Source organism: Elephas maximus, chromosome 6 (genome assembly GCF_024166365.1).
Source record: "Elephas maximus indicus isolate mEleMax1 chromosome 6, mEleMax1 primary haplotype, whole genome shotgun sequence".
Lineage (NCBI taxonomy): Eukaryota > Metazoa > Chordata > Mammalia > Proboscidea > Elephantidae > Elephas > Elephas maximus.
This window is the reverse complement of record NC_064824.1, coordinates 28,025,764-28,048,028: the sequence shown is the minus strand read 5'-3', so window position 1 is coordinate 28,048,028 and position 22,265 is coordinate 28,025,764. Positions and strand designations below refer to the sequence as shown.

Sequence of the window (22,265 nt, the reverse complement as noted above, 5' to 3'; positions counted from 1 at the left end):
CTTTGTATCCTTTATTTCTTTTTTCTTGTCTTATTGAGCTGGGTAGAAGTTTTGCTCATCTTTGCATTTCATATAAATGGAATCAAAGTATTTTAAAAATTTTGCTTCTTTCACACAATCATACATGATATTCCATATGTTGGGATTGGGTTTGGTTTATTCATTCCCTTTGCTTTATAGTATTCAAATGTATGACTTTGCAAACGTTTATTTATCCATTATATTTTTAACAGATACTTGCATTTTTAGTTAAGGCTATTACAAATAGCTCTTCAGTGGACATTCTAGTAGATGTCTTTTGGTGAATATTTATATGCATCTCTATTGATTTTAAACCTCAGAGCGGAATTGCTGGGTCATATAGTGTGTGTTTTTCTGTTTTCTTGTCCTTATGACTAGTTACCATCCTTAACTGTTTACTGCCTTTGTAATGGCTTCTGAAGAGAGCAGAGATAAATGTGTGTTTAATTCCTCATGTTAAACTGGAAGTCACTCATATTCTTCTCTTTGAATTTTTCGCTCCTTTCGTTTGTCCTTTTATCTGCTTATCAGGACTTGGGTCAGACAACACTTGCGGACTTTGCCATGCTTTCCTCAAAAAGAAGCTCAAGGCTTTTATCTTTGTCACTTCTTCCCATCTACTTTGCTGCCCCTTCTTACGAGGCGCATGCGCAGGTCCTGCCCCAGGCCCTTCAACAGTACCGTGGTTCCGATTCCCTTTTTCTACTCTGTGTCTTCGGATATTTTTTTTAGGTTTTTAGGGCCCTCGGATATTTATTTCAGTACAGCTATTCATACCAAAAGGAGCCCTGGTGGTGCAGTGGTTCAGTGCTCGGCTGCTAACTGAAAGATGGACTGTTCAAACCCACCAGCTGCTCCCGAGGGAGAAAGATGTGGAAGTCTGTTTCCATAAAGATTTTAGCCTTGGAAACTGTATGGAGCAGTTCTACTCTGTCCTATAGGGGTGCTATGAGTTGGAATCGACTTGATGGCAATGGGTTTTTTGTTTTTTTTATTTATACTAAAATGCTGCTCAGCATTAACCAAACTAATGCACATGTCTTCTTGGCTTTCAAAAGCATTTTAAAGACCCAGATAGTTAGGAGAGGAGAAATCCTGTCACTTACCTGGTCCTATATGGGAGCCCTGGTGGCACAGTGGGTAATCTCTTGGCTGCTAACCAAAAGGTCAGTGGTTTGAATTCACCAGCTCTTCCTTGGAAGCTATGGGGCAGTTCTTCTCTGTTCTGTAGGGTCACTATGAGTTGGAATCCACTTGATAGCAATGGCTTTGGTTTGGTCTTGGTTGGTCCTATACAAAGGGACAGCTAGGGTGTGAAATACCACTAATATAGTTTAATGTCTCGATAGTGATAGAAGAAGTTCAGGGGAACTCCCTCCTAAAATTAAGATTTGGGAATTACTGGGAGTGTTCGTTTATTCCCTACTTCACCTATCACCTGTTTTAAGAATAACTGAAAAGATGCTCAAAATGTAGATATTTATTGCTTTACAATAGTATTTATTCTTATAATGTTTGGTGAATATTAGATTTTTTGTAAGTAGAATTAGAATTACAATGATAAGGAATATACAGTGAATCTTATTGTAAAATAAGGAATACTGATAGAAAGAAAGAATATGATTTTAAAATCTGTATTTTCATATTTGCTAGACCCTGTAAAAGGATATGTAAAATTTTTATTTAGGCTCTGTAGTAAAGGAAACCTAAACTATGAACCTGATACTACCACCTGGGGGTTTGTTCAAGTAACTTAGCCTCTTTGAGCCTCAGCTTCTGTATCTGTAAAATGGGAATAATAAACCCACTTACAGGGTGGTCGTCAAGCTCACTTATGAGATTAGGTAGAAATGCCCAGCATAGTGCCTGTTACGTAGCAAGCCGGTAAAATTTTGCCATTGTTATTTTGAGAATGGTATGGAATGTTGTTTTGTTTTTAAATTTGATATGAGTATAGACAGCAAAAAAAATAAAAATAATTGAAACTATGTAAGCAAAGTTAATGTAGAAATAACAACTGAAATATGTTAATCGTAGAAAAATTTATTTACAAACATGTTAGTGAACTTAAGTGGTGCTTTTATTCAGCATTAAACACTTACTTGGTTATTATTATATAAAATCCAAGGTAAAAAATCTTCATGACACTTGATGAAAACAATGCGCTAATGATCAATCACTTTAAATAGTTATACAAAGGAGAGTGGAGGAAGTGAGCTCAACCAAGGAAGGAGTTCCTCTGGAGACTTCTCAAGAATGTTTCAGAGTCATGCCAGCATGGGCTCTACACTGAGAAGAATGATCTCCTAACCTGTGCTTTTGTTTCTCCAGGGAGAAGTTGGCTGTGGCCCGCCTGCAGCGAGAAGTTGCCCAAAGGAGAAGTGAGGGAGCCATGGTAAGTCCAGGCTGGTCTGTCCTGATCCTGAACCTCCCATTCCTAGGTCCCTGGCCTGAGAAGCATTTTGTCTCATTAACGATATAAGTTTGCTTATAGCAAACTTAATGATCTTTTGGTAAATGACATGTTTATAATGTAATTTAGACAGTTCTGCCATTTGAGGGGCGAGAGGGATTTTTTTGTGTGTATGTATGAGAGAAATATTGTGTGTATGAGAAAGATTGTGTGTGTGTATGAAAGACAGACTATTTGTGTATAAGAGATATTGTGAGTGGGTGTGAGAAAGAGATTGTGTGACAAAGATTCTATGTGTGTATCAGAGAGAGAGAGACACACACACACTTGGCTCTGAAGAGGGTGTTCTAAAGGTTATCTGGCTTTAGTTTGTAAATGTCTACTGGATACCCAGGCTTCTGGCTGTGAGCACAATGTTCATAAATGGGCAATCTTAGATTTTTAGATGAGGACAGTTCCACCTATTTCATGCCTCTCAGTTCTTTGAACTTAGAAAACAAACTGCTAAAAGAACGAAGATGTTTGCTAATGTAATCATCTTTTATCCTCTCCTTTCCACTGTTTGCAGTGTATTTCTCCCTGTCGTTTTCAGCCCTTGCTATTTAGGAAACTGATGTTCCCTTGTGTGTTGAAGTGTACTAAAAATCAATGTGGTTGTTTTGGTTTATAGCAACTTCATTTTATAGACTGTCTTTGCTGGAATATCTGCCCGTGTGCCATGCTAACATCGGAGAGGGCTGTCTGGTGACCCAGGGAATGTGTACGTGTGGATTTAACTGCTGCTGACACCTTTAAGATGAAAATATAACACCAGGGTTTTTTTTCCCCCCACTTATGATAAAACAATGGCTTGTGCGTAGTTTTTCAGCAGAAGTATTGGTTTTTTGGGCCTGAGTTGCGGTTTTCCTACACAGCTGACTGTTTTGTTGTTGTTGTTAGGTGCCATTGAGTCAGTTCCTATTGATGGTGACCCTGTGTACAACAGAACAAAACAGTGCCTGATCCTGTGCCATCCTTACAGTCATCATGCTTGAGCCCATTGTTGCAGCCACTATGTCAGTCCATCTCGCTGAGGGTCCTCTTTTTCACGGACCCTCTACTTCACCAAGCATGATGTCCTGCTCCAGGAACTGGTCCCTCCTGAAAACATGTGCAAAGTATGTGAGATGTAGTTTTGCCATCCCCACTTCTAAGGAGCATCCTGGCTGTACTTCTTCCAAGACAGATTTGTTCGCTCTTCTGGTAGTCCATGATATTCTTCGCCAGCACCATAATTCTAAAGCATCAATTCTTCTTTGGTCTTCCTTATTCATTGTCCAGCTTCTGCATGCATATGAGGTGATTGAAAACACCGTGGCTTTGGTCAGGTACACCTTAGTCCTTAAAGTGACACCTTTTGGTTTTCTATCTCCAGGTCTTTGCACATTTCATTATAATACTTTACTTTGTCTTCTCAAGCCACCCTTTGAAGTATTCTGTTCAGCTCTTTTACTTTATCATTTCTTCCTTTCACTTTAGCTGCTCTATATTCGAGAGCAACTTTCAGAGTCTCTTCTGACGTCCTTCTAAAGATGTTATAGAAGTAATTGTTCAGTGTAGAAAAATACCCAGGAAGTACAAACAAGCAAAAGGTTTATTGCTGAAAAAATAATCCTGAAAAAGTTACCAGTGTTTTATTACCCTTATTTTAATGATGATAATGAAAAATTATATTTATTTATTGATTTAACATACCTATTAGGTGTCTGGAGCCCTGGTGGGGCAGTGGTTAAGAGCTGGGGTGCTAACTAAAAGTTCAGTTCAAATCAAGCAGGCACTCCTTGGAAACCCTGTTGGGCAGTTCTACTCTGTCCTATAGGGTCACTATGAGTAGGAACTGACTCAAGGGTTTTTGGTTTACTAGGTGTCCAGCACTATTCTAGGCACTAAATAAGCATCAATGAATAAAGAGGCAAAAATCTGACTGGTTATATTAAAATGTTACCTGGTGGACACTGCTGTGATAAATAAAAGAGCAAGGTATGGGGGATTGGGAGTTCTAGGGGGTTGCCATGTTGAATAGCACATGCTGATGTTGTTTTGAGGACTAAGGCATGCCTGACCCAAGCCATGGTGTTTTCAGTTGCCTCATATGCATGCGAAAGCATGTTGCAGTCACTGTGTCACTGTCCATGTGAAAGCTGGATAGTGAATAAGGAAGACAGAAGAAGAATTGACACCTTTGAGTTGTGGTGTTGGCGAAGAATATTGAGTATACCATGGACTGCCAAAAGAACGAACAAATCTGTCTTGGAAGAAGTACAGCCAGAAAGCTCCTTAGAAGCGAGGATGATGAGACTTTGTCTCACATGCTTTGGACATGTTATCAGGAGGGACCAGTCCCTGGAGAGGTACATCATGCTTGGTAAAGTGGAGGGTCAGTGAAAAAGAGGAAGACCCTCAACCAGATGGATTGACACAGTGACTGCAACAATGAGCTCAAACATAGAAATGATTGTGAGGATGGTGCAGGAGTGGAGGGCATTGTTTTGTTCTGTTGTACATAGAGTCGCTGTGAGTTGGAACTGACTTGACGGCACCTAACAACAATAGCAACGACAACGTGGTATAAATCACTGAAAAGTTAATATTCAAGCAAAACTGAAGGAGGAGAAAGAGTGAACCCTGGGGATATCTGGAAAAGCATTCTAGGGAAGGGAGTTCCAGACAGTACAAAGGACTGGGGTATCTGAGGAAGTTCGTAGAGAAGAGGTTGGCTGGAGAGAAGTGAGGGCGAAGGTGACTGTAGAAGATAAAGTCAGAGAAGTGGTGGGGGCAGGTCAGCAAGGCCCCCATGAGTCTCTGGTTCATGCTCTGAGTGATGAGAGCCATGGGAAGGCTTTGAGGGAGGCAATGATATGATCTAACACTATACATATTACTATTATCCCCCATTCTGTAATTTATCACATCTCAATTCCTTAGAGGTGCCATAAACCCTAATTTTCATTAATTTCCTTTATTTTATATTCTCCCCTCTTTCTTAGTAATTTTTTCTCCCTCTTTCCTTACCTAGTCAAACCCCTCTGAGTGTCTGTTTAATTATATGCTTCAGCTTCTCTGCTCCAAGAATTCATTTATTTCTGAAGTCCTGATTCTCTCAGAATCTGACAGCTCCTAAAATCTGGCAGTTCTATTAATCCTCTAAATTTAATTCTTGCTGTTACAAGCCCAGAACTTTTGTCACATCTACAGTAGAAATGGAAAGCACTTTCTCACAACCAGATCACCTTATGTTTGTAAACACTAAGATTTACAGTACTTTACCTTTTTAAAATCCAGATGAACGGAAAAACGGTACGGAAGCAATTGCATAAGAAATCTTTTCTAAAAGAGATAATTAAATCGAGGCCAACATTTATTTTTAAAATACTCAAGAAACCTGTTATAAACAAGTCTTTAATGCAGAAAAAAATCCTTTATTTTTATACTTGTAATAAATATTCCCTCATTGTTAAGTTTTAAGATAGCACCCAAGGCATTATTTTGAGAGATTTACTTTTTAAATATACTTTTCCCTTTGGAATAATTTTAGAGTTATAGAAATGTTGCAAATGTGCATACTCTTCTGCCAGTTTTCCTAAATGTTAACATCTTATATAACTCTCGTACAGTTGTCAAAACTAAGAGGTGAACATTAGTATGTTACGATAAACTAAACTCCAGATTTTGTTAGAGTTTTACTATTTCTTCCACATCCCTTTTGTGCTCTAGGATTCACTCCAGGCTACCACATTGCATGTAGAGAGATTTCTTTCTAATGACTAGCTTGAGACAGATGTAGGAGTAGACAGAACACGAGTTGGGAGTCAGTCAGGTCTAGATTCAGAGTACAGCTCCACCAGTAATTAACTATGGCACTTCAGACACATTCTTGTACTGGTTTTTATTCATTCTGGCTGCTTTTTCGTTCTGCTAGTTCATATCTTCATTTTGGGAAAGCTTTCTTTTAGCACATTAGATGTTGTATGTCTCTTTTATTTGTTCTTAATTTCTCCCAGGAAGTAATTATCTCCATTGTTCTTCATATATTTCTTCCATTATTTTTCATCAACTGCTCTAAAATTGTTTCTTTTCATTCTTGGAGATTGTTTCAGCTTGTCCTCCATATCTCTGACTCTACTGCAAAGTCTGTACTGCCCATAAAACATTGTTTTAATTGTTGTAAAAATATAAGTAACAACATTTGCCAATTCACCATTTTTCACTCATACAATTCAGTGACACCAATCACACCAGTCATGGTGTGCGACCGTCACCAGATTCACTGCCGTGTTTTCCATCCCCATAAACAGAAGCTCAGTGCTAGCTAAACAAAGCTTCCCTTCTTTCTCCTTCTCTCCTACCTCTGGTAACTCTAATCTCTATATATTTACTTATTCTAAGTGTTTCATATTAGTGAGCTCATCAATATTTGTCTTTCTGTGATTGACTTATTTCATTCAGCATAACATTTTCAAGGATCGTTTTTGCGTGGCTTGAATCAGGACTTCATTTCTCTTTATGGCAGAGCAATATTCCACAGTGTGTCTATATCACATTTTCTTTATCTACTCATCTGTCCATGGTTGTTTCCACCTGTTGGCTATTGTGAATTGTGTCTCAGTGAATGTTGGTGTGCGTGGGTCTGTTAGCATTGTTGCTATCAGGTCTCTTGGGTATACGTACACCTAAAAGTGGGACTGCTGTGTCATATGGTAATTCTTTAATGTCATTTTAAATGTTAGATGTAAAAGGCCAACCCTTCTCAAGAGTATAAAGATTTTTTTTTCTCATTGTCTTTGATAGGTTTTATTTTTTATACCGATATCTTTGCAAATTACAGGTGGAAATATTTTGGTGTGAAGGAGGGTTCAAAAATAGCTTTTTCCTCCAGTTTGAGCCTGCCCAGAGGCACCTCGGAAGAAAGGCCTAGCAACCTACATCTGAAAAATTAGCCTTTTAAAACTCCCTGGAGTACAGTTCTACTCTGACACACGTGGGGTCCATGAGTCAGAATCGACTTGACAGCAACTGGTAACTGTACTTTACAGCATGTGAGCTTATCTCCCTGCTTAGTAATTTATAAAAAGCAAGAGTAATAGCCTCAAGCATTTTTTTTTTTTTTAAAGAAGAGAGAGTTTATTTTAACTAAAGAGACGTGAAAACAAGAATGCTATACACAACCTAGATGACGTTGCCTCGGTAAACTGTCAGGACTTGGCTGGTACGCCCTTCTTCTTGCCATTCTTGAACAGCTCTCAGTGGTCTGGCTTCTGGGAGACAAGAAGCAGCCAGTAAAGAAAACTCCAAGTTTGGAAACCTGAGTGATGACAAATGGAGCTGTAGTCTCTAAACCTGTGAATTCCCATTAATCTTCTTCCCAAAAACCCATAACCCCAGCCTATCTTGAGAAAAACATCAGACAAATGCCAGTGCAAGCACACTGTACAAAATACCAAACTAGTATTCCTCAGAACTGTCAAGGTCATCAAAAACAAGGAAAGTCCATCAGGTTGAACCAAGAAAAGCCTAAAGAGATATGGCGTTAAATATAATGTATCCTAGGTGAGATGCTGGAACAGGAGAACGAGATAAGATAAAAAACAAAATCATCTGAATAAAGCAGGGATTTCAGTTAATGATAATACATCAGCATTGGGTCATTAATTGTGACAAATGTGCAATATTTACATAAGATATTAAAAATAGGGGAACTGGGTTCAGGGTATATTGGAACTCTCTGTATTATCTTTGCAATTTTCTGTAAACCTAAAACTGGTCTTAAAAAAAAGTTTATTTAGAAATGTGAGTTGTACTACTCCCCCCGCCCCGCCCTTTTTTCTGGATCCAACCAAACCCACACCCATTGTCATGGAGTTGATTCTGACTCACAGTGACCCTATAGGACAGAGTAGAACTACCCTATAGGGCTTCCAAGGCTGTAATCTCTGCAGAAGTAGACTGCCACATCTTTCTCCCATGGAGCTGCTGGTGGGATCGAGTCGCCAACATTTTGGTTAGCAGCTCAGTGCTTAACCACTGCATCACCACAGCTCCTTTCTATGGACCAGTTTGTATAAAATAAGGAATATCTCCCTTATTGAAGGCTTGGTAGAATCCTCTGTAATGCCATCAGAGTCTGGTAGCTTTTTAGGGGGTATATTAGAAAAAAATTCTTATTATAAATTTTTTAAAACATTTATTAAAGTAGAAAGGAGGTATAATAAACTATTAACTTCAAGAGTTATCACATCTTCACTTATTTTCTTCCTCAAGTATATTATTTTTGAAGCAAGTCTGAGACATCCCAGTATTTCATTGGTAAATATTTTTGTATGTATCTCTAAACAATAAGGATTCTTTTTAAAACATATGGATTCAGCCATAGACTGACAGGAGAGTTTTAGTTTTGCAAGGTAGACCAGTAGGATTATGACTTGACCAATAAGCCTTGGAAGCATATTGTTCAGAAAAATGCAAATTATAGATTAAAGTTCAATGGAGTAGCATTCCATGCCCATCTATTTGGAAAAAAAAAAAAATTTAAAAGTCTGAAAATACCAGTAGGCAAAAAAAAAGATATGTCAAAATTGGAATGCTTCTGTATTATTTGTTGGAATGAACTCATGTCAGCATTTCAGAAATCCATTTTGTGTTACCTCGTCAAGGTGAGGAGTCCCTGGATGGCACGAATGGTTAATCGCTCTATTACTAGCTGAAAGGTTGGTGGTTCGAACTCACCCAGAGATGCCTCAGGAGACAGGCCTGGCGATCTGCTTCTGAAAGGTCCCAGCCTTGGAAACCCCATGGGGCAGTTCTCCTCTGCACGCGTGGGATTGCCAGGAGCCGGAATCAACCCGATGGCAACTAACAACAGCCACAGAAAAGTTGAAGAGCAAACACAGCCTGTGACTATCAATTCCTCTTATATATTTCTATCCTGCGGAAACCCCAACATATATGCAAAGGGGCTCATGTAAAGATACACACATACCTAGCGCTGTTTCTAATAAGGAAAAAGTTGAAACAATTTCAGAGTCCCTCAAGAGAGGATTGGATGAACAAATTAATTTATTCAAACAATGAAATACTACACAGCAGTTAAAATGATCTAGGTCTGCATGTATCAACATGGTGACATCTCAAGAACGTAATATTAATTATCGATACAGAAGTAGAAAAAAAAACCTAAGGTACATGGGAATAATATACACTAGAGTTAGAGAAATGGATGCCGGGGGGGGGGGGGCTGGGGGGGGAAGGGAAGTGCTGAAGGTATAGCCACTTAATTTTTTAATGAAACAAAAATGTAAAATATTCGTTCAATCTGGATAAAGGTAATTGATGTCTCATTTGGAGATATTATTTTCTGAATTTTTGAAATATTTCGCTAAAAATTTTAAGGGAATTTAAATGAAAACCTTGAAGTTAAAAAAAAAAAGAAAAAGGCCATAATACTATCAGAAGAGAAGATATGAGAAATTAGAAGGAAATATTAGAGTGTCTAGTGGAAAATATTAGAAACATATAGTATGTTATTTTTGGCATCTAGGCAGAGTGGAAGCCATGTCTAAGAATGACACCATGGCCGTAAGCAGTGAAGATAAGAGGTGGAGATTAGACATTGTAAAAAGAAATTATTTCTGTCAGGTAAAAGGTTATGTAAACCAAGTTAAGAAATTAAACACTATTTTTAAAACTGCAACAGACATGACAGATTAAAAGACATAAAATTGGGGGGATTTGCAGGGAAACCCCCAGAATACTACTGTGGATGACATAGCTGAGTTCCCTCTTAAACCACATTTAAAAAATTGAATCAGTCTAGAACCATTTAGATTTCCTTGGGATTCTTTCAAGTAAAAATATTATTCTTACAGATGGTATTCTTATTTGCTATGTAGCATGCGCCTTCCATTTAACCCCTTGCTGATCCTAGAGTAAGACCCTTTTATTCCATGTCAGATACTGGAGATAAAGGCTCTACCTGTCAGAAATTTCTAACAGGAAATTTTACTTAGATACTGTTTCAGTTTGAAACAAAACTGGAGTTTTAAAAGACAACTTAAGCACATGGAAGAGTCTCATACTCTCTTGGGCGGCTGGAATGGCTGTCTGTGCTCTGAGCTAGAAATGGCGGGGGGCGGTGGGTAGGAAGAGTAGAATACCATGAAGCATAGCACTGTCCCTGTTTTTTTTTTTTTTTCTTTTTTAAATTGAAGTAAAATTTATGTATGGTAAGGTAGACATATCTTTTTAAAATTTTATTGTTGAGAGTTTGTTTCTGCATGTTACCATTTAGCGACATTGATTACATTCTTTAAGTTATACATTCTCACCCACCTGAGTTGTTCTTTTCCATAGCATAAACTCACAGCCCCTAAGGTTCCTATCTAAGCTTTTGAGTTGCTGTTGTCCATGTGCTCCCATAGAGATACTTCTTAAAAGAGTGTAATGCTCAAGGCAGATGTTTTTTGCTAGTTAAACTGAGCTATTATATGGTTTTAAGAAGACTTCAGGGACTATTTTTGGTTTAAGGTTTAAAGATTATCTCAGGGCAATAGTTTCAGTGGTTCTTCCAACCTTCGTGGCTCCAGAAAGTCTAGAGTCCATAAGAGTTTTAAATTCTCTTCTGCATTTTTCCCCTTTTAATCAGGATTCTTCTGTGGAATCTTTGATCAAAATGTTCAGTAATGGTAGCCAGGCGCCATCCAGTTCTTTTGGTCTCATGGCAAAGGAGGCAGTTGTTCATGGAGGCAATTAGCCACACATTCCGCCTTCTCATCCTATTCCTGACTCTCTTCCTCTGTTGCTCTGGGCAAAAAAAAAAAAAAAAAAAGACCAATTATTGTACCTTGGACAGCTGCTTGCTGGCTTTTAAGACTCCAGGCACTATGCAGTGAACTAGGAGGTAGAACAGAAGCACTAAACCTGTAATTAGGCTAATTAACTGGGATGTCCCATGAAACTATGGTGCTAAACCTCCAAACCAAGAAACCGAATCCCATGAGGTATTTGGTTGTACGTAAGCAGCCTAAGCAGCTACACTTTTTTTTTGGTCATATTTGTAAATATGTCTATCACACAACTTTTCACAGGTGAATAACTTATTGATGCAATTACAATAATCAACTGTGCAACCCTACCCTTAATCAATGTGGTATTTCCATTTACTCCCTTTTTCCCCCTCCCTCCCATCCCTGGTAACCACTAATAAATTTTGTTCTGTATACATTTGCCTTTTCTTGTCTTTTTATATAAGTGAGGTCATATAATATTTGTCCTCCTGTGATGGTATAGCTGTGTGGAAAACAGTGTGGTGGTTCCTCAAAAAGCTAAAAATAGAACTACCATATGACCTAGCAATTCCACTCCTAGGTATATACCCAAAGGACGTGAAAGCGCAGACTCAATTAGAGACTTGTGCACCACTGTTCATTGCAGTGCTAGTCACAGTAGCCAAAAGGTGGGAACAACCTAAGTGTCCATCAACAGATGAATGGATAAACAAAATGTGGTCCGTACATGCAATGGAATACTACTCAGCCAGTAGAAGAAATGAAGTGTTGATAGATGGAGCTGGAAGACACGCTGAGTGAAATAAGATAGATGTATCTTAGTTGTCCCATTTGGTGAATTTAGATGGATGCGTTCACTTGTGAAACCAGCACCCCCAATGACAGTGTAGTATGTTTCTATCACCCAGAATATTCCCCCTTTCTCGTCTCAGTCACACACCCCCACCCCTGCACAAACCACCCTTGTTATACTTTATGTATAATTCACGGAGTAGTTTTGCCTGTTCGTGAACTTCATGTAAATGTTGTCATACACTGCATATGCATTTATGTCTGGCTTCTTTCCTTCAACATGTTTTTGAGATTCCCTTATGTTTTGTGTGTCTCACTAGGCTTTTTTTTTTCCTTCGGTATTTCATTGTATGAATATACCACAATTTCATTATCCATTTTCCTTTGAAAGATATTTAGATTGTTTCCATTTGGGCTACTATGAATAAAACTGCTGTAAAATTCTTATACATTTCTTTTGTGGGCTTTGATTTTACTTTCTCTTAGATGAATACATAAAATTAGAATTGCTGAATTATAAGGTAGGTGTGTGTTTACCTTCGGTTTGTATTTCTTTGAAAGCTATTGATGTCGATTATTGCTTATTTGCTACTTAGATACAGTCTGAGAAATGTCTTTTCGGAAACTTTGCCCATTTTATATATATTTTGCATATTTGACCCTTGTCAAATATATGGTTTCTAAAAATTTTCTCTAATCTTGGAAACCCTGGTGGCGTAGTGGTTAAGTGCTACGGCTGCTAACCAAAGGATCGGCAGTTTAAATCCGCCAGGTGCTCCTTGGAAACTCTATGGGGCAGTTCTGCTCTGTCCTATAGGGTCTCTATGGGTCGGAATCGACTCAACAGCACTGGGTTTGTATAGGTTGTCTCATTTTGTTGATAAAGTTCTTTGATGGACAAAGTATCTAATTTTTATGAAGTTCTGTTTATCTACATTTTTGTTGTTTGTGGTTTTGTTGTCATATCTGATAAACCATCATTAAAAACTAGGTCCCATAGCCTCTCCCCTACATTTTCTTCCAGGAATTTTAGTTTTCACATTTAGGCCCTTGATCCATTTGAATTGATTTTTGTGTATGGTATTAGGCATAAAAAAAAAAAAAAAAGGCATGGACCCTAATTTATTCTGCCTGTGGAAATCCTATTTTCCCAGCATCATGTTTTGAAGAGACCATTCCTTCCCACTGAATAAATTTAGCACCCTGTTGAAATCAGTTGATCATTACTGCATGGATTTATATCTGGTCTCTCAACTCTATTTCAGGCTGTTTTAATTACTATAGTAATTTAATTTAATTACTGTAGTAGTGTGTTTTCAAACCAGGAAGTGAGTCCTCCTACTTCATTCTTCTTCAAAATTGCTTTAGCTATTTAGGGTCCCTTGCCCCTCCATATAAATTTGGGGATTGGCTTTTGTATTTCTGAAAGAAGGTTGTTGGAATTTTGATGTGGATGGCTTTAGGCACTATTGACATTTTAACTATATTAAGACATCCAGTCCATGAACACAGAATGTCCTTCCATTTATTTAGATCTTCTTTAATTTCTTTTAGTACCATTTTATAGTTTTTTCTGTACAGGTCTTTCGCCTTCCTGGTTAAATTTTATTTTAGGTACTTGATTCTTTTAGGTGTTATTATAAATGCTAATATTTCCTTGATTTCCTTTTCAGCTTGCTCATTGCTGGTGTAGAGAAACCTGACTGATTTTTGTGTGTTGAAGCTGTGTTGTAACAGTTCCTTACATATTCTAGATTCAAGTCCCTTTATATGGTATATATTCTCTTGGTTTTCTTTTCAATCTGATGGTATTCTTTTAAACACAAAAGTGTTTAATTTTGATAAAGTCTAATTTATCATTCTTTTCTTTTGTCACTTGTGTTTTTACAATCATATCTAAGAAGGCTTTTCCTAAACCAGTCACAAAGGTTTGCCTTCTGTATTTTCTTCTTAGAGTTTTATAGTTTTATCTCTTAAATTTGGATCTGTGATTTAAGTTAATTTTTATATATGGTTTGAGGAAGGGGTCCAACTTCATTCTTTGGCATATGAATATCCAGTTGTTCTAGCATGGTTTTTTGAACAGCCTATTTTTTGTGTGTTGAATTATCTTGGCACCTTGGTAAAAAAATTAGTTGACCACAAATGTGAGGATTTATTTATGTACTCTCAAATCTGTTCCATTGATCAAGATGTCTGTCCTTCTGCCAGTAATACATTGTCTTGATTACTGTAGCTTTTTAGTAAGTTGAAATTGGGAAGCGTGAATTCTCCAACTTTGTTCTTCTTTTTCAAGACTGTTTTGGACATGAGTTGGGTTGACTCAATAGCAATTGGTTTTGATTTTATGTATATGCTCCCCACAAGAATTCTCTCACAGCTCTCGGATCCTTTCGCAGCAGCCAGTAGCTGGTAGCCCCCGCCTAGTACTCACTGGGAGCCCAGAGAGCTTCAGGTGGTTCACCTGCCCGGCTCTTCTTAGCTTTCAGCTGTTCCTGCTACTCACACTTCAGGCAGGGGGCTTCTCCCTCAGCTTTCTTGCTGTGACTTCACATTTTCACATGGGGACTCGCTCAGGAGTTGTGGCAAAAAGTTGATAGGTGATGCCGACTCTGCCTTTGGGTGAGGCTCACACCAGCATCCTCAACCTTTAAACATTTGTAAAAAGTATCTGCTTTCTCCTCCATCTGTTGCCTTACCTAAGATAAAAGCAGCCATGGGTTCCTTCTTCCTAGGAGGGACTCAGGAGTTTTTGCTTTCACTTCATTCATGGTTCTAAGGTCTTGAGTTCTTGGGTGGGTTTTCTTTTTTTTTTTTAACTCTATAATTTGGACTCAGTCAGCCTCATTCTCCTCATAGGGATGGATCAACATTCTCTTGAGACTTTCTACATCCTAAGCTGAGTTTGATTTTTTTTTTCTTCAATATTGATGCAGTTGTTGAACTGACTTTATTTTCTGCGTGGAATGCCTTGACAGATTTGTCAAAAATTCTTTTCTAATTATCATAAACACTCAATTTCAGAATTTCTGATTTTGCTAATATTCCGAGGAGCTCATGAAGGAAGCAATGATGAGGCCTCCTTTCAAGCCTAGTTGTTTTGTGTTTCTCACACCGGTTAATTCTCTCCCTCGTCTTTACCAGTCTGCAATGGCCTGGACAAGGAAAATATTCCTTTGAGCATTAATGAAGAATTTTCTTCCAGATGCCTTTCGCTAGGGATTGATAGTGGTTCAAATAGGAAGGCAAACTGAAGTAAGAAGAAAGAGTGACAAATCTGTGCCAGTTTTTATACTGTTTCTGTAAAGGCTGTTGTCAAGGAATCTGTGCTGTAAAGGCTCTAAGTGCTGTAAACAATTCCGACTTCATCAACTTTCTGTGTAAGGAACTCCATGTCATGTCATAACTTCACTTTCTGTAACTTTGCATCATTTTATTTTGACAGCAACCCTTTTAAAAAAAAAAAAAAAACCCTTTTAGAAGGACCTAATTCTTAACTTCGGAAACCCTGGTGGCGTAGAGGTTAAGAGCTATGGCTGCTAACGAAAAGGTCGCTGTTTGAATGCACCAGGTGCTCCTTGAAACCCTATGGGGGAGTTCTACTCTGTCGTATAGGGTCACTGTGAGTTGGTATCAACTCGACGGCAAGGGGTTTTGGTTTTTATTGGTTTGAATTCTTAACTTCATTGTGCCCTGATTTTGTGCTCATCTGATGATTCGTGTTATCCCAGCACACAGCACGACAGTACCAAGTTCACAAGAAAGTCAATAAGGCTGCTTTTGACTGTTAAGTCACTGCTTCTGAAATTAGCTTTCAGCTTGTAGCATCTGGAGTGTATGGTGTATGATGTGAAAAGCAATGGTTCAAATACACTCGAGAAACTCAGCATCTTTTAACTCTATGTTAGTGATTCACCCTACATATAATTATATTAAAAGCTCTGGGTAGTCTTGCCAAATAGATGACTGTCTAACTTTACTCAGTGTTAAACTCAATTGAGATAGAATATTTTTTCCTACATACCTATTAATAATCACTTGTTTAGTAAGTGTATACTCCAGCAATCTCTTTTATCAAGATAATTATCTTTTATAATTATTTGTGTTTGCAATACGCAGAGATGTGAGTGCATTATTTTTTATTAAACCTGTTTCATGTTATTAGTATCAATGTATAGTAATATATTTGGAAATATAAAATTTATATTTTAGGAATATATTTTGTCATTGATGTAAAAATGAGCAGGACTCAAGATGTAGAGAATGAGTGACTGTAGGAAAAGTTGTATAATCAGCAAAAATAGGGGACACAGGAGGATAGGTAATAGGTGCAGTTAGAAATACAGGAGAGAAGTGAAGCTGGTGGTCCTAGAAATAGCAATCTTAACATTGGTGTATTTGCCATAGTAGTTGTGCTTGTCAGGTTTGAGGTGACAGAGGGGGACGTGTGTATCCTGTATGTACTATGAAGTACTGCTGCTCATCTGTCACTTTGTATAATGGTGGCTTGCGTGTTGCTGTGATGCTGGAAGCTATGCCACCAATATTTCAAATACCAAAAGGGTCACCCATGGTGGACAGGTTTCAGCAGAGCTTCTAGACTAAGAAAGATTAGGAAGAAAGGCCTGGCGACCTGCTTCCAAAAATTAGCCGCTGAAACCCTACGGATCACAACAGAATATTGTTCAATATAGCACTGAAAGGCGAGCCACCTAGGCTGGAAGGCACTCGAAATGAATAGTGACCACAACAATGGACTTGAGCATACCAACAGTCATGAAGATGGTGCAGGACCAGGCAATGTTTCCTTCTGTTGTATATGACGTTGCCATGAGTTGGAGCTGACTTGACAGTAAGTAACAAAAACAGCAACACTATACAATGAAAAGTCAGGAACCCACGACACTGACTTGTGTGTCCCTGATGCTATTGTCCTGCCCTTGTACGTGGAATAAGATGCTCGTCAAAGGCTTTGTGGTGGAGGAAGGTGTTTGTCCAATCATTTAATAAAATATTCTTTTAGAATGACAACTTTATATTTGATGATCCAACTTTTTGTTTCTTGATATGTAAGCTGAGGATATGGTCTATTATACTAGAAATAACTGATGTGGAATACTTCAGAATTTGTTTCTTGGATGATCCATATCCACTGTTTCTGTTTCTTCCATGCATTTGCAGTCAGCTTTCTGCCTCCACCACTTCAGTAGAGTTGTTCTTGTAAGACCTCTATGGAGATCTCCTCATCGGGGTGGTGTTTTCTTGGTCCTAACTGTCCTTAACAACACTGTCCACTCCTGCTGCAGTGTCCTGGCTATAGGTTCCTCTACCTCTGGATTTTTACTCCCTGTAATTCCATCCCATATGTTGTCAACTCTAAATTAATCTTCTTAAAATTTACTACTTTGACCAGAATATCTAGATGGTGCCTGGCTACAACCGATGACTGCCCTGACAGGGAACACAACAGAGAACCCCTGAGGGAGCAGGAGAGCAGTGGTATGCAGACTCCAAATTCTCATAAAAAGACCAGACTTAATGGCCTGTCTGAGACTAGAAGGACCCCGGTGGTCATGGCCCCCAGACCTTCTTTTGGCCCAGGGCAGGAACCATTCCTGAAGCTAACTCTTCAGACATGGATTGGACTGGACAATGGGTTGAAGAGGGATGCTGGTGAGGAGTGAGCTTCTTGGATCAGGTGGACACTTGAGACTATGTTGGCATTTCCTGCCTGGAGGGGAGATGAGAGGGTAGAGGGGGTTAGAAGCTGGTGAAATGGACACGTAAAGAGAGAGTGGAGGGAGGGAGAGGGCTGTCTCATTAGGCGGAGAGCAATAGGGAGTATGTAGCAAGATGTAGATAAGTTTTTGTATGAGAGACTAACTTGATTTGTAAACTTAAAGCACAATAAAAATAATAAAAAAAATATACTACTTTGTCATTCCTTCACTGATGAGCCTTTAGTGATACTCATGTATGTAGAGACTGGTCTAGGTTTGTTAGCCTGACTTCCAGGGCTGTATGAAGGCATGTGAGGGCCCTAAACACTGATAGTCTGTGGTGCCTCCTACTCTGCTTACTCATGCATTAGAACGCGATATGTGAGTTATATATATACATGTGTATATATATGTATTTTTTATATATTATGTGTGTGTGTATTTATATCTTTTTGGCCCTTCTGGGTGGAGTTGCTGGATCAGCTGACGTGGATATGCAAGGCGGTTCTCTCAAAATGGATCAAAGGCCTGTTGTCTATTAATATAATCTGTCCTTGCCCAGTAACTGGTCATATTTGATCCGGCCACATTGGGTGAATGTAGCAAGAGTTAGACTTGAAAGCCCACCCTCATCTTTTGTTTATTAGAAAGAAATAGAATAGTTTCAAGAGGCCCACTGAGATGAGGAGTTAAGACAGATGTCAGTGAAGGTGTTGAAGTGGTTGGGGCCTCATAGCTTAAATAACCTTGCGCATGGGTGCCCTTGTGATCCTGCGTGAACTTTACTTCCAGCCAACATATTGTTTCCCACTGGAGCTGGTATCAGTTTCATTTAGTGCCCTGCCAGTTGTCCTTCACTGTGGTGACCACTTTTCCTCATGTTGGCCTTTTATAGCCACACCTACTTCCCTCCTGTTCCCACCCCCTGGCAACTAATAATTTGTTTTCCATTTCTATGATGTTGCCTTTTCAAGAATGTCATAGAAATGAAATCATATAGTGTTTAATTATTTTGGGATTGGCCTTTTTCACTCAAAATAATTCTCTGGAGAACCATTCAGGTTGTTATGTGCATCAATGGTTTGTTCTTTTTTTTCTGTAATTTCTGAGTAGTGTTCCATGATAGGGATGTACCACAGTTTGTTTAATCGTTCAACCATTGCTTGTGGTTTTGGGCTATTACGAGTAAAGCTGTTATAACCGTTTGTGTGCAGGATTTTGTATGAACCTAAGTTTTTATTTCTCTGGGAAAATGCCCAGGAGTCACAACATGATTAGTTTTTTAATAAACTGCCAAACTGTTTTCCAGTATGGCTTTATCAATTGACATTACCCCAGGCAGTGTTTGAGTGATCCCGTTCTCTGCACCCATAGCAGCCTTTGGTGGTGTTCTTATTCATTTATTTATTTTTTTTAATTTTAGCTATTCTGATAGGTATGTGGTGATACCTCATTGTGGTTTTAATTTGAATTTCTCCAATGGAAACCCTGGTGGCGTAGTGGTTAAGAGCTACAACTGCTAACCAAAAGATTGGCAGTTCGAATCCACCAGGTGCTCCTTGGAAACCCTATGGGGCACTTCTACTCTGTTCTGTAGGGTTGCCGTGAGTTGGAATCAACTCACCTGCAATGGAATAGTTAATGATATTGGACATCTTTTATGTGTAACATAAGCCATCTCTATTTAATCTTCAAATATCTCTTCATGGCTTGTACCCGTTTTCTAATTTGAGTATTTTATTTTTTTAGTTTTTGGTATATTCATAGTGACCCTATGAGACAAAGTAGAGCTGCCCCATAGCATTTCCAGGGAGCGGCTGGTGAATTTGAACTGCTGACCTTTTGGTTGGCAGCCAAGGTCTTAACCACTGTACCACTAGGGCTCCTTGTGTATTGTAGATACTAATCTTTTGTAAGATATGTGGTTTGCAACTTTTTTTTTCAGCCTGTAGCTTGTCTTTTTATCCTCTAAGCAAGGCTTTTTACAGAACAAAGTGTTGAATTTTGATAATGTCGGATTTATCAGTTTTTCCTTTTATGGATTGTCCTTTGGTGTCAAGTTAAGAACTGTGTGCTCAACCCTTGATCCCAAAGATTTTCTCCTATTTTTTTTTTTTTTCCTTAAAGTTTGGTAGTTTTATGTTTGATATGTATGGCTGTGATCCATGTTGGGATAGTTTTGTACAAGTGGTCAAAGTAATTTTCTTATTTGCCAATGGAAGTCCAATGCTCCAGCACCATTTGTTGTAAAAGCCATCTTTCCTACAATGAATTGCTTTAGCACCTTTGCTGAAAATCAGTTGGGAATATTTGTGGGGGTCTATTTGAAAAAAAAAAATTTTTTCCTTTTTTTTTATTTGTGCTTTATTCTGTTCCATTGTTCCATGTGTCCATCCCTATACCAATACCACAGAGTATTGATTATTGTAGCTATATAATAAGTTGTGGAATAGGGTAGACTGACTATTTCCATTTGAGTCTTCCTTTTCAAAATCGTTTTGTCTATTCTAATAACTTTGTCTTTCCTTAAAATTTTAGAATAATCTTGTCTTTAACTACAAAAACCTTGCCGGGATTTTGATAGGAATTATATTAGATCTGTACATACTTGGGAGTTTTTCACATCTTTACTATGCTGAGCCTTTTACTCCATGAACACAGTATTTCTCTTTATATCTTTCATCAGTGTTGTATATTTCTAAGTATACAAGTTCCTTTACCCCTAGACTTATACCTAAGTATTTCATTTTTTTGAGCAATTAGACATTATTTTATTTTTTATTTCTGTGCCCCTGTATTTATTACTAGTATACAGAAATAGAATTGATTTTTGTATGTTTATCTTATATCCTGTGACCTTGTGAATTCACTTGTTAGTTCTAGGAGTGTGTGTGTGTGCGCGCACGTGCACGTATATATATGTACACACATGCACACACACATATAATTTTTTGGGGGGGGTAGATTCTTTAGGATTATCCACAAAGATGATAATGTGCTCTGCAAATAGGGGCATTTTTATGTTTTCTTTTCTAATTCATATAACCTTTAATTCCTTTTCTTGCCTTTTTGCACTGACTAGAACTCCTAGCATTATGTTGACTAAGAGTGGATATCCTAGCCTTGTTCCCAGTCTTAGGGGGAAAACATTCAGTCTTTCACCCTTAGGTATAATGGTAAGTGTAAGATTTTTTAAATATTTTATTTATCATATTGAGGGAGTTCCCCTCTATTCTTATTTTTCTAACTGTTTTAAACATGAATGGGTGCTGAATTTTGTCAAATATTTTTCTGTATCAATTGATATTATAGTGTGATTTTTCTCCTTTAGCCTGCTTACATGGTAGGTTGCATTAACTGATGATTTTTAGCCTCATACCCCTGGAATAAACTCCCACTTGGAAACCCTGGTGGCAAAGTGTTTAAGTGCTATAGCTGCTAATCAAAAGGTCGGCAGTTCAAATCCACCAGGTGCCTCTTAGAAACTCTTCGGGGGCAGTTCTGCTCTGTCCTGTAGGGTCACTATGAGTTAGAATTGATAAGAATGCGACAGGTTTGGTTTTTTGTTGTTGTTTTTTGGTTACCTTGGTGTTGATATGCATATTCCTTTTCATCTATTGGTAAATTCTATTTGTTAGTATATTAATGTTTTTTGCATCTATATTCATGTGAGACATTGGTCTGTAGTTTTGTGTTTAAACTGTCAGGGCAATACTAGCTTCATAAAATGAAGTGGAAAGTGTTCCCTCCTGTTTTGTTTTCTGGAAAGAGATTGCATAGAATTTGTGTTAATTATTCTTTAAAGATTTGGTAGAATTCTCTAGTGAAGCCATCTGAGTGTAGAGATGTCTTTTTACATTTTTAAATTATAAATTCAATATCCTTAATTATAGGGCTAATCAAATGATCTATTTTCTCTTGGGTTAGTTGTGAAAGTGTGTGTTTTTTAAGGAAATGGTTCATTTAATTTAAGTGGTAAAAGTTTGAGTTTTATATCTTTTGCCAAACTTGGGAAATTTTTGCCCATTATTTCTCTGAGTACTTTTTCAGCAATGCCCTCTTTCTCCTTTCCTTCTGAACTCCAAAGTGATCCTTGAGGCTTTGTTCTTTTTTTTTTTTTCTTTTTCAGTTTATATTCTTTTTGCTTTTTAGATTGTGTCTTTCCTAACTTCAAGTTCATTGTTTTTCCCCTTGTCCCTCCATCCTTCCATTGACTTTTATTTCAGTTATTGAATTATTCAGTATTAAATTTACCTTTGGTTCTGTTTCATATTTTTCATTTGTTCTATTTTTTCATTTGTTTCTCATGTGTTTGTAATTGCTTGTTGAAGCATTTTTATGATGGCTGCTTTAAAATCGTTGTTGGGTAATTCTAATACCTCTCTCATCTTGGTATTGATACCTACTGATTGTCTTTTTCTCATTAGTTTTGAAATCTTCCTGGTTCTTTGTAAGATAAGTTATTTTTTAATTGAAACCTGGACATCTTGGGCATTATGT

At 37.9% G+C, this 22,265-nt stretch overlaps 1 protein-coding gene across 8 annotated transcripts in view; it reads left to right on the top strand.

Moving 5' to 3' along the window:
* Positions 1–22,265, top strand: part of NCKAP5 (NCK associated protein 5) — a 1,220,442-nt gene that overhangs the window by 565,285 nt on the left and 632,892 nt on the right. For all 8 annotated transcript variants that reach the window (XM_049889199.1, XM_049889198.1, XM_049889195.1 and 5 more), the window contains one exon: positions 2,353–2,416. In XM_049889199.1, coding sequence (XP_049745156.1) covers positions 2,353–2,416 — 64 coding nt within the window. The remainder of the gene's footprint in view (positions 1–2,352; positions 2,417–22,265) is intronic.